The sequence below is a fragment of the Lycium barbarum genome, chromosome 3 (genome assembly GCF_019175385.1).
Source record: "Lycium barbarum isolate Lr01 chromosome 3, ASM1917538v2, whole genome shotgun sequence".
NCBI lineage: Eukaryota > Viridiplantae > Streptophyta > Magnoliopsida > Solanales > Solanaceae > Lycium > Lycium barbarum.
The window spans coordinates 125,638,497-125,651,389 of NC_083339.1; the positions used below are offsets into that span (position 1 = coordinate 125,638,497).

The 12,893-nt window shown below is 33.2% G+C and overlaps 1 protein-coding gene across 1 annotated transcript; it reads right to left on the reverse strand.

Moving 5' to 3' along the window:
• Window positions 1-2,251: 2,251 nt before the first annotated feature.
• LOC132634122 (bidirectional sugar transporter SWEET10-like) lies at window positions 2,252-4,625 on the reverse strand. The gene is made up of 6 exons (XM_060350424.1): window positions 4,475-4,625; window positions 3,693-3,729; window positions 3,371-3,581; window positions 3,118-3,279; window positions 2,854-2,973; window positions 2,252-2,760 (listed from the first exon to the last, which is right to left on the reverse strand). The coding sequence occupies exons 1-6, from the start codon at window positions 4,515-4,517 to the stop codon at window positions 2,470-2,472; spliced, it is 864 nt and encodes a 287-aa protein (XP_060206407.1). The 5' UTR covers window positions 4,518-4,625; the 3' UTR covers window positions 2,252-2,469.
• Window positions 4,626-12,893: the final 8,268 nt, after the last annotated feature.

Sequence of the window (12,893 nt, forward strand, 5' to 3'; positions counted from 1 at the left end):
GTCGAACATATAAGAATTAAATCACAGTTTATGCATTATGTGGGATTATATGCGTGTGAGTGCCAAATCAATACCTTCTACATTCTTCTATAATGAACCATTATCACTTTAATGGTCTAAAATATTTAGGCAGCAAACTTGATGTGATAACCCAAAACATAATATAATGTGTCTTAGTCCAAGTGTGTACACTGAAACAATTCAGAAATCATAATAAGACAAGAAGATTACATATATTATAAACCGAATTATAAACCTAAACAATTCACAAATCATAATAAGACAACAAGATTACATACAGTAACGCATATATTACATACATATATCACAAAAATTGTTTAGGTTTGTATTTATAGATTACATACAGTAACGCATGATTCATAATTCTTAACCCCAAAGCTATATTGTTCTTTTCAAGGCAAAACAGCAACTCGTAGAGTCGAGCAATCATACAGTCACGGTATTATATTCTTTCACGAAGATTATCAGTTCAAATCTCAGGCTCTTGATACCACATGTAAGATTAACTTAATTCACACAGGATCTTGAACACAATAATCTTACATGGAGATAATACGGAAAACATACCTGATGCGGAGGACATTATCACGAAAGCGGAAGCTTTAATTGTGTAAACTGATTTCTACCTCCTTGCCCTAGTCTTACGTTACCACAGCCGTCAATGATGGAAAAAGTATATAGAAGAAGTGGTAACCCTAATGGGTGGAGGGAGGATCAATTTATAAGAGTTGAGACTTAATCCGGTACGTCCATTAAGTAACCGATCTAACGGACGAGATTTATTCTTCATTAAATATTAGTTATGGGCTTTACATTAATTAGGCCACACATAAGAATAATAAAAATTCTTACATACCTCAGATAGGATGTGGAATAATCTGATCATCGAAGACAATTTTAAGACTCTGAGTGTAGTAGCCCATAACCATTATAATTTCTTTTTTGAAATTCTAACTTAGCTGGTAAGAGATAAATTAATTCTTCAACAATATAATTTAACATCCGCATTAGCACAAGTTTATTCAGAATCGCTCTCCTTTTTAAAGTATTGCTCAATGACTAAGTAAACACGATGGAGTAGCATGTTTGAAAAGTTTGCAAATTATGCATGCTTGATAAGACTCGAGGTAAGATCATGTGAGCAGTGAATTAGCCATTAGGTAAGAGGAAAATAAATAGTAAGAGAGCAAAACAGATAAAAGGAGAAAGATTACTGTGTTAAGAGTTGTAAACTGCAGCTTAAGTTAATTGGGTCTATATATTAGATGAGTGGGGGTGTTCACGGAAAATCGAAAAATCAAATCAACTCAAAGAAAAAAACTCGACATTTTTTGTTTGATTTGATTTTGATTTTTAATTTTATAAATTGACAAAATTTGATTTGATTTTGATTTTAAGCAAAAAATAATCGAAATAACCGAATCAAACCGACAATATAAATATCTATCTAAAAATTATAGATGTATACTTTTATAGAAAAAGTTTGAAATTTTACGATATTAATCTTTTGCACTCTTATTCATAATCTATGTGTTTGCCTTTACAGTAATCAAATTTTTGTATTTACTCTCTAGTTTGATTTGTTATTTTTTATTTTGATTATTCTAAGAATATATTTCTTGTTCAAAATAACTTGTTTTTTATTCCTTTAATTATTCATCAGGATATCTTGATATATCACAACTAGATTTTTAATTTACTGCACAAAAATAAATTCATTGTAAGAACTTTTTTTTTATGTTCCTTAAAAAAGGCTAAATTCTTAGATGATGCATACAAAGTTTTGGAGAAAGTACATATATAACTTGATTAAGTTTATATTTCGCTCTTTTCTCAAATAGGAATAATTAATTAGTAGTGTTATGCTAGAAAATAGTCAATTTAATATGTGTTTGGACGTATATTGTCATATATTTAAATAAAAACCGATAAAAAATCGAAAAACTCAACAAAACCGAATCAATGAAAAATCAGCTTAATTGATTTGAATTGATTCTAACATTTGAAAAACCGACTAAGTTGTTTTGGTTATCTTTTAGAAGATAATCGACTCAAACCGAACCATGAACACCCCTAGAGATGAGTATCGAATTTTTATCCGGCCCATATTGGTGTACAAAATTTACGGTTCTTTTTCTACAATTGAGGCTTACGGCTAGTTTTCAAATGATAAACCATTTTAATGTAGTAATATAATAAGCAGGAAAAGAATTTAAAGAAAGCATGAGAGTTGAACAAATTGTCCCATGATTAAGGGAGCTTGATTTAATGGAGAAATGAAACACAATTGAAACTTAATTACAACACAACAGAGACTTAATTCCCATCAAATTCCATCTTATGATGGGAAGCACTAGAGGTGAATCAGAAATCAGAATAGCCTTTCATTTTGTGTGGCCTAATTAAAATTAATAAAACACATGGTGCAACTTAAAGGTTCACAAAGTCTTAGGCCTCCATTGTTTGCAAACTGGATAGCTTCTCTTCTTTAGCTGCATTTTGATGCAGAGCTGAAGCCATTTGAACTTTGCCCGAACAAACCAATCTACCAAGCTTCACTATGTCTATTATCTGTTCTTCTGTTAGTTCTGGAATCTTCTTGTTATCGTCCAAGATTATGACAGGATTTTGTACCTCAGCAAGGTTCTGCTCCCTAACGATGAGGTTCTCTTTTTTGCGGTACATTGCATAGAGCACCATTTGGAGAATACCAAAGATAAATCCCAATATGTTTGGAGCCTATTATATTAGAAGAAAATAACGTAAAACCATTAATAAGATGTAAGTAAAATAGTGGTAGAATGAGCTAGAATAATGTAACATAGAACTTACAGCAATGTTAACGTCTTTTAATAGAAGTCCATAAAAGAACCACATCACAGCGCTCAATGTTAGAAAAACGGATAGGAGAATTGGCATGTATTCCACACTCTTCGTCTTGATTACTTGTCTCTGCATAAAATGGTCAAAGCAAAAATGAGCTCACTCTTCATGTGTACTCCAACTTTTATATACTGATAGTGTAAATATTACGATGTCACAGTATATATAAGCTAAATTCTGGAAATTTTTTGAGAAGTGATTTTCAAAGCTTACCACAATGCATAATGGTGCTACAAACACGCACAAGGAGAACACAAGACAAATCCACCCAACCACTTGGCCACGGGCCGCTCCTTTGAATAGAAATTGGGTAACGAGGATAATTGCACCAAATCCACCAACCACTGTTAAAAGGAGCATCTTCACAGTGTGGACCTGCATTTATAAGAATGTTCCAAATTATACTTCTCTTCCTTTATATTAAGAGGGAAATAATATGGAAAAAAGATAAAAGAATGACATTTACCCTGGCTTTCTTTGGTGCATAGAAAAGGTAGAAACCAACGTAGATGGTCTCAATAAAGACACCAAAGGAGTTTATGGTGATGAGAAGTGTCGTGTTGGTCTTCAAAAATGCATAGTATATCCAAAGCATGGAACTAAAAAGCGCAATCACATATGGAATTGATTGATAGCCTTCTGTTGATTTCTTCTTGTAAATTTTATAAAATGTAGGCCTGCAAGTCCATAAGTATGCAACTTCAAGGGTTGTAACTGGTAAGTAATTACTAACTATAAAACACATTGAATAAACTGAGTTAAATGAATAAGGAAAGCGGGTGGCTTACAGTGGAGAGAGGAAAACAATAAACGAGACAATATTTCCTGCAAGATTGAAAACTCAAGGGGTCAATAAAAACAATTCTTGGTAATTAAAATAATGAATAATTGGAATATATAAAATACCCACAAAGATCCATTGACAATGATTAAATAATGCATGTTAATGATTGAGGATATACTGGTATGATAAAATGATTGACATTTCCTTTAAGAGATTAATTATATGGATTTGTCTACAAGTCTAAGTCATATTATAGTTTTCGTTGGCCCCCTGTTGACCGATAATACTTATTTCGTACTCCCTCAGTCCAATTTATATGAGGGTGTTTGACTGGGCACGAAGTTTAAGAATGAACGGAAAACTTTTAAAACTTGTAGTCTAACATAAGTCATAGTTATTTGTGTGGCTATAAATCATCTCATTAAGAGTAATGAGAAATTAAAAGTTAAATTGTTAACAAATATATTAATGTGCTTTTTGGGATGAACTAAAAAAAAAAAAAACTGTCGCATATATTAGGACAGATGGAGTAACTAATACTCCAATAGAAGGAATAAACAATAAGTGAGAAAAAGGAAACACCTACCGTAACTGTGTTACTAATTAATATTTAAAATATGAAATTTATAATCTACAAAAATATTTTTCCTTACTATATATAACAAGTAAATGTGATATGATAGATATACAAATTACTTATTCTAATGGTGTACATGTATAACTTAGTACTAATTTTTATTTACCATTGACTTCCAAAATACAAACTAACAAGAAAAAGAGAGTTACCAAGGACCCCAAAAGCAAATGCCCAATGACCAGATATAGCCATCGCTTTCTATTTTCTAAATATAGTAATTCCTCTCTTTGTTAATCTCTCACTCACAAAGAAGTGCAGGTACTTGACTGACAATGAAATGAAGAGTGCTCACTTCACATATTTATATAGCAATGCTAAAGGGATGCATTATTAGTGCAAATTTGTCTCTCTATAGTTCTCCAGCTTTATTCTAGTTTTCAATTAGTGCTCTATTTGGATTAATTCAATTTCATACAGAACAAAGCACCTTTTGATCCGTTAACCTTTTTGGTGCATGAGGGGATCGATATATCCTCAAAATAAGAGGGTCCCATTTTGCTCTTTTGTTGTGTCATCGTCCTATCCATGAGGCACTAAAGCTTCCAACTTAAGCACTAGAATTTTGAAAGGGGTTTAATTTGTTTCTCATTTTATTTTGTGTACAAATAATGTCATCCTAATCAGCAAAAAACCATTCAACAAATGATGGAGGCACCTGTGAATGTTTGCCATTTGGCATCAATAATAGATGTCTTCTGGCTCTAATATACTGGTAATTGTTATAAAATGAAGCTAAAAGAGTCACAATATTAAAGGATGAAAATCATAGAAATAGAATGACAAAAGAGGAGAGATTTTTACTATTCTTCCAAAATGTGTTACAAGTGTATTTCATATGAAAACTTATGCCTCTATTTATAGTGCTACATATGCATTCAATATATGAGAAAATGGAGGAACCATTAGGATGGTGGAGGAGAAGCATTATATGTGTATTGGACATCCATAATATATTTCATAACACTCCCCCTTGGATGTCCATAGATGTTGTGCATCGTTAAAAACCTTATTGGGAAAAACTCTGTGGGAAAAAGCCTCAATGAAGGAAAAAGAGTACACATATCTAGTAATACGCTTTGAGAGTTGCCTCATTAAAAACCTTACCAAGAAAACCCAATAGGACAAAACTTGGTTAAGGAAAAAAGAGTACAACACGTATTTCACTCCCCCTGACGAAGACCAATATTCAGATGTCGGAGTCTTCGCATTCCAATCTTGAATATCATTTTCTCAAGAGTTGAAGTTGGCAAAGATTTGGTGAACAAATCTGCAGGATTGTCACTTGAACGAATTTGTTGCACATCAAGATCACCATTCTTCTAGAGATCATGAGTGAAAAATAACTTTGGTGAAATGTGCTTCGTTCTATCTCCTTTTATAAATCCTCCTTTTAATTGAGCTATGCAAGCAGCATTATCTTCATATAATACTGTGGGTATTTTTGTATCACACTTCAAGCCACATCTTTCTTTGATGAAATGTATCACTGATCTCAACCACACACATTCTCTACTTGCTTCATGAATAGCTATTATCTCAGCATGATTCGAAGAAGTAGCAACAATGGACTGCTTTGTGGATCGCCATGATATAGCAGTACCTCCGCATGTAAACAGATAGCCTTTGTTAGTATAAAAGAGACCCATATCGCTAGTTCCCTTCAGATATCGCAATATATGCTTAACTCCGTTCCAATGTCTTCGTGTAGGAGAAGAGTTATATCTTGCTAGCAAATTAACAGAGAACGCTATGTCAGGTCTTGTAGCGTTAGCAAGATACATAAGTGCACCAATTGTACTAGGATATGGTACTTCAGGACCAAGAAGCTCTTCATTTTCTCCTTGAGGTTGGAACGGATCTTTACTCACTTCAAGTGAGCGAACAACCATTGGAGTACTTAAAGGATGCGCATTGTCCATGTAAAATCTTTTTAAAACCTTTTCGGTATAAGCAGATTGATGGATAAGGATCCCATCTGTCAAATGTTCAATCTGCAAACCAAGATAAAGTTTTTGCTTTTCCCAGATCTTTCATCTCAAATTCTTTCTTTAAATATTCAATCGCTTTTTGGAGCTCTTCTGGAGTTCCAATTAGGTTTATGTCATCAACATAAACAGCGATTATAACGAACTCTGATTTTACTTTCTTAATAAAAACACATGGACAAATGGCATCATTTATATATCCTTCATTTATCAAGTACTCACTTAGGCGATTATACCACATGCGCCCTGATTGTTTTAAACCATATAATGATCTTTGTAATCTGATTGAATACATTTCCCGAGACTTTAAACCAAATGCTTCAAGCATTTTATATCCTTCAGGAATTTTCATATAAATTTCATCAAGTAAGCCACATAGGCTGTGACAGCATCCATCAGTATAAATAATGTGACATTTTCTGATGTTTGGACTGCTGGTCCAATAAACATTACGTTTATTAAGATGCATCATTTTACTTGGTAATTATTTCTACATCAACATGCTTTAAGAGACGTAGTACTCAAATCCTCACAATCTTATACAATATTGCGTGCCATATTGTATCAAAGATATCGTCGACAAGATATCATTTTGTATCGATTCGCAATTCGACATAACTTACTGAGATCTCATCACTTCATCATTTTCAGGTACCTGAACCTCGCATAAGGTTTCATGAAGTGTTATGTCGTCGGCTCTTCAAGAGCATTTTGCCTCCTTATTATGATCATTTGCTCCTCCCTTTTTCAAGGATTATTATATTTAGAACCGATTGGTCTACCATGCTCCATGCATGTTGTAGACTCTGTCCTTCGAGGACATTAGGAGTATTTTGCAGATGAAATATGAAATAGTTGGGTCAGCAAATGCTTCCAGCATTTGACTTGAATTATCTGAGGATCATACTGATGATAATTCACAACATATTTCTTAGCTGCTTATTCTCTCCCCCTTATTTTAGTGACATATGTCCCCATTTTCTTTGGGAAAATCCATCTGTGTGCATCATGGTATATCCATTAATTATGTACCACACATCAAATGCTAAAAGATGGAAATATCTAGTTCCTGACCCTAAACCAAATATGAGGGGAGAATTTATCAAAATTTATTGATCTGAAGCATACAAATGTTGTTGTATGCAATATATCATATCTCAGACCAACATCTGAAACTCTGTTCTCATAAGCAATGGTTTAGCTGTATTATGGAAGTATCTAATTCCAAACCAACTTAGATATAAACCAGCATTATCAAGATGATTGTCTTGATTACGTATTCTGAAAATTGTGCTTCCAACTCAATCATTTTGAGCAAGCAACTTCGTAAATGTCAAACTGCCAGTTGACAATAAACATACATGTGACCGTCTCATAGATACATCTATTTAAGACATCACATTGCAGGTGAAGGGGCCCACATTCACCTTTTATATTTTTCAGAATTTTGGGGATTCAGTCCCAACATTAGCTGGTGTAATCAACTTATCATGAGAACAAGCAACACAAACAAATTTTTGAAGAATCTTCTAGTTCTTCAATATGTTTTTAATACTCAATTAGCACATCAGATTTAAATCAGGACAACCAAAATGGTATTTCCAACTAATAAAATTATCTATATCCGTAAAACTTAAGTTTACCATGACGAGTGTTATTTATTTTAGTAAACTTCTGGTTTAATATTGCATGAGATTTTATGTCATAAACTTCTGGTTTATTGTGACATGTGATCCATCATACTCGGGTAACGTTTCATATACATATTTCTTACCCGTAGTAACTTAAAAATATTCAATTTTCCAATCATTTGTAGTCCCAATGTGATAACCAATTTTATTGCTAGTAAACTTCGGGTTTACTACGATTTATAACAATTACGATCTGGGATAAATGGTGCAATCATGTATAACCTCTTCAAGAGACTTTAATTTATTTTTCATAATCAGATATTATTTGAACACTGTTGGTGTCATGATACTCGCAAACAAACAATTATCTCTTCTGGAGTCCTTGATTTTTGTATCACCAAATATTGCGTAGATAATGCTAGTATCATGGGAAAAAATTGATTAGACACTACTGGTGTCATGAAAGAAACAATAATTAAATGGACATTATAAATTGTAAATTACGAAAAGTAAACATTAAGTTCTAACTTTAGTATCTCAAATATCTCCTTCAAGGAGACTAGCCATTAACATCTGAATATTTTGTATCAAAGCAGCAACCACATAGTAATCACACCCTTCAGGAAAGGGATACACCAATGTTTATTTCCTTCAAGGAAATCAATAACAACTAACCATAATTTATCAATGTGGTTATAGTAGAAAGCACTTTACTCTGCTTCCTTTTTCTTTAAAATGATACTTTAATAAAACTATTCAAGATGTTTCTATATACGACAGGTACGTGTTGCAATGCCTTAATTTCATACCACACAAATAAAATGTATATTCCTTGTATTTTATCTCTCTAAGAGATAGGTTGTGGTATTTCTTCATTCACTTCGGGAAATGAATCCTGATTATTCAAATGTGCTTGTTATACGACATTTATCAATAACTCGTTATTTTCCTTAAGCACAAGAAGATATTGCTTCAGAATATTTCTCAAATATTTTACCGATTCTTTCTGCTTCATGAGTAAAGTTTAAAGTTTTACCACTTCGGGAGTAAAGTTTAAATGTTTACTACTTCGAGAGTAAATTTTAAGGTCTTACTACTTCAGGAGTAGATCTCGGAGTTATTTACTACTTCAAGAGTAAATTTCAGAATTCTACTACTTGAGGAGTAGAGCTCAGAGGTTACAACATTCAGAGTAGAGTTCAAAGTTTGCTACTTCGGGAGCAGATTTATGAGTTTACTACTTCGGGAGTAAAGCATAGAATATTCGAAATATTTCTTCTCAATTATTCTACCTCTTCTGGAGTTGAGTCATGATTTCTTCACAACCAAGAGCACGTCTGTATTGATAAGCTTTACTAAATATTATCACATTCACTTCAGGGAATGAATCTGTATTTTTAGCTTTTATCAAAAGTTCTCATTCTTCAGGAATAGAACACAATCATTTGAACGTGTCTTAAGTATATCAAACCGTAATAGGTTAGAGCTTCTTTGAAAATATTGCTACTTCAGGAGTAAATCGAGGCATATATATGATGTAGAAACTTTTCTCTAACACATCTTCAACTGTAGCCATAGTAATGCAGAGAAAATATTGTCCCTTCTGGTGATCATAAACTTAACAAGGTAATACTAAATAGATAACAAAAATTACCTTTGAAAGTGACGAATTCTGCTGATACTCGAAGGCAACCAAAGAACCATAAAATTAATGTCCAACAACTATGGAGATTATAGCAACAAAATTTTCAATGAACATCAAACGAGGAGTAATATCCAAGAATTCTATGTCTGTAGCTTATTAATATTTCCAAGGTATCAACACCTTTTCTTTCAATACCACTGAGATCTACTTATTGTTAACACCACTAGAATCAACAAAATAAGTAACACAGAGATTATCACCATCAACTAATGGGTGATGATATATATCCCACCTGGAAATTGGTTTGAGAATGGTACTCTCACCGCTCTACGAATCTTTAAACCAATGCGCTTTGATCGTTTCAAAATATTTGCTCAAGGTAGAGTCTCGTGCTGATAACGTGTTATAAAATGAAGCTAAAAGAGACACAATATTAAAGGATGAAAACCATAGAAATAGAATGACAAAAGATGAGAGATTTTTACTATTCTTCCAAAATGTGTTACAAGTGTATTTCATATGAAAACTTATGCCTCTATTTATAGTGCTACATATGCATTCAATATATGAGAAAATGGAGGAACCATTAAGATGGTGGAGGAGAAGCATTATATTTGTGTATTGGACATCCATAATATATTTCATAACAGTAATGAAAATATCACAATTTGGTACAGTGGCTGATGAATGCCACCACATATGCTTTGCTTTAGGCTTATCTCGAGTGGGTTTGTGTCATACATAAATCTGAATAAGGATAATTAATGTAATGAAATTAATCCAATTTCTTCTTCCTACAACTTTAAAATGATAATGATATGTTAAGAATAAGTGGGTGATGCTGATATGCTTTTCGATTAAGGATTGGCTTCACAAAAAAGTGTGAAGACAGACCTAATCCAGTTGTTGCGAGTATACTTGAGACATGACAATCATGGGATTATTCTTCTTGACAATTATTCAGCAGATTAACTAGGAGTATAACTTTATATACATTTCCATGTTTTTCACCTTATCAACTTGATTTAATCAACTTTTTTTTTTCAGAGTGAAATAAATTGGTGCAATCATAAATTGTCAAAACAAAGGATCTTTTTTCACCTTATTGAAATAATAAAATTTTCATTTCAAGTGATATTTGAGGGGCAGAAGATAAAATAGTTATCAGCTTGGAATAATTAAACAAAGTTCCCTAATATGTGCAATAACGATAATTTCTCTGAAATACCCAAGTTAGCGTATAATCTTGTGGTCTTTTTGAACTTCTTTTTGCCCTTTCACTCGGATAAGATTCATTTCCTTTTCTTTATAACAATAGAAAAGGAAAATCATGGCAGACAATATACAAGAGGACGAAAACTTTAGGATTTCGTGGACACGGTTTTCCAAAATTCAGCAGCCACTACATGCCTTTGAATTCAATAAAGTACTTCTGATCAATTATTCGATTGAACCCCAGATAGTTGCTCGTAAACTTTTATAATCCTTAGCTTGTTATGAATATGTTTGTCCATTAAGTTACTTGGGTACCAATATACTTAGCCACCAAGAGTACGTGACCCCCAAGTTGTTATCTTAAATGGCTTGGCCATTAAGCATATATATTTTTCCTCATAAATAGTGGTCATATCTAGAATTGAAATAGAAGCAATACAATCTTATCTCTCTCTCTATATTTCTTCCGTGTATTTACATTATAGTTTTTATTTTATAACACGTTATCAGCACGAGAATCTGCCATCTCGAGCAAATACTTTAAAAGCCTCGAAGGTATTGACTTTCTATCTCCCTTTACTAATGGCAAATCTTACTAAACGTGAATTTGTAGCCTTAGATATATCCGGCAATAGCTATATGTTTTGGATTCTTGATGCCGAGATTCACCTCAATGCGATAGGTCTGGCAGACACCATCAAAGATAAAAAATGAGGCATCAAACCAAGACCGTGCCAAGGCAATGATATTCCTCCGCCATCACCTTGATGATGACTTGAAAATGGAATATCTCACTGTTAAAGATCCTCTTACTCTGTGGAATAATTTAAAAAGATAGATATGACCACCTGAATATGGTCATACTTCCACAAGCACGATTTGATTGGCTCCATTTAAGGCTACAAGATTTTAAATCTATTAAGGCATATAATTCTGCCATGTTTAAAATTATTTCTCAGTTGAAATTATGTGGTGAAAATATCACTGATCATGATATGCTGGAGAAAACATTCTCCACTTTTCCTGCCTCGAGTATGCTCCTGCAGCAGCAATACCGAGAGATGAAGTTCAAGAAATATTCTGATCTAATCTCACATCTTTTAGTGGCTGAACAACATAATAAATTATTAATGAAAAATCATGAAAGCCGACCCACTGGTACTGCCCCATTCACTTCACCCATTCCCTGAAGTGAATGAGGCAAATTTTCGCCATTCTAGGCGTGGAAGAGGTCGTGGTCATGATCGTGATCGAAGAAGGAATTTTAATCATGATTCTCGTCTTGCACCAAATAATACCCTTCACCACTAGCAGTGTAAAAGGAAGGATGAAAAGCATGAAGCTGTGCAAAAGAAAAATTCAAAAAATAAATGCTTCCGATGTGGAGGAAAGGGGCACTGGTCACGTGTCTGTCGTACGCCAAAGCACCTAGTTGAGCTATATCAAGACTCCCTCAAAAAGGCAGAAAAGAATGCCGAAGAAAATTTTATTTCTGAAGATAATGTTGAGCCCATGCATCTAGATGTGGCAGATTTCTTTGAACTCCTTGAAGGAAAAATAGATCATCTGATCGGTGATGAATCTGTAATAGTTTAGATATTTTCATCCATGTTGTTACTATTAGCTATAATAGTTATGTTTCCATAGTTATGTAAATAAAGTTTGTGTAATGCTTTGTATAATAATAATATCTACTTTCATGTTCACTTTGTCTATTCTTTCATTTTGAAGAATCTATGGAAGTTCCTCAAATTTTATTTGGATCAATGACCAATCATGAAGCTATTTGTGTGATTGATAGTGGAACAACGCATGCCATATTCAAAGATGAGAAATATTTTTCTCACTTGCGTAGAAAAAGGGGAAATATTTATACAATTTCTGGCAATTCGAAATTGATTGAAGGCTCCGGAAGAGCTACTATATTTCTGCCTAAGAGGACAAAACTTGTTATACAAGATGCATTATTCTCTTCTAAATCCCCAAGAAACTTGTTAAGTTTCAAAGATATCCGCCGTAATGGGTATCACGCTGAGACATTAAACGAAATAAATGATGAATATCTTGCCATTACAAAGAATGTCTCCGGCCA

Coding starts and splice junctions, on each gene's coding strand:
- LOC132634122 (XM_060350424.1), bottom strand. CDS start 4,517: ATGGCTATATCTGGTCATTGGGCATTTGCTTTTGGGGTCCTTG. Junction 3,730..4,474: donor ATTTGCTTTTGGGGTCCTTG/GTAACTCTCTTT, acceptor TCAATCTTGCAG/GAAATATTGTCTCGTTTATT. Junction 2,761..2,853: donor TAAAAGACGTTAACATTGCT/GTAAGTTCTATG, acceptor CTAATATAATAG/GCTCCAAACATATTGGGATT.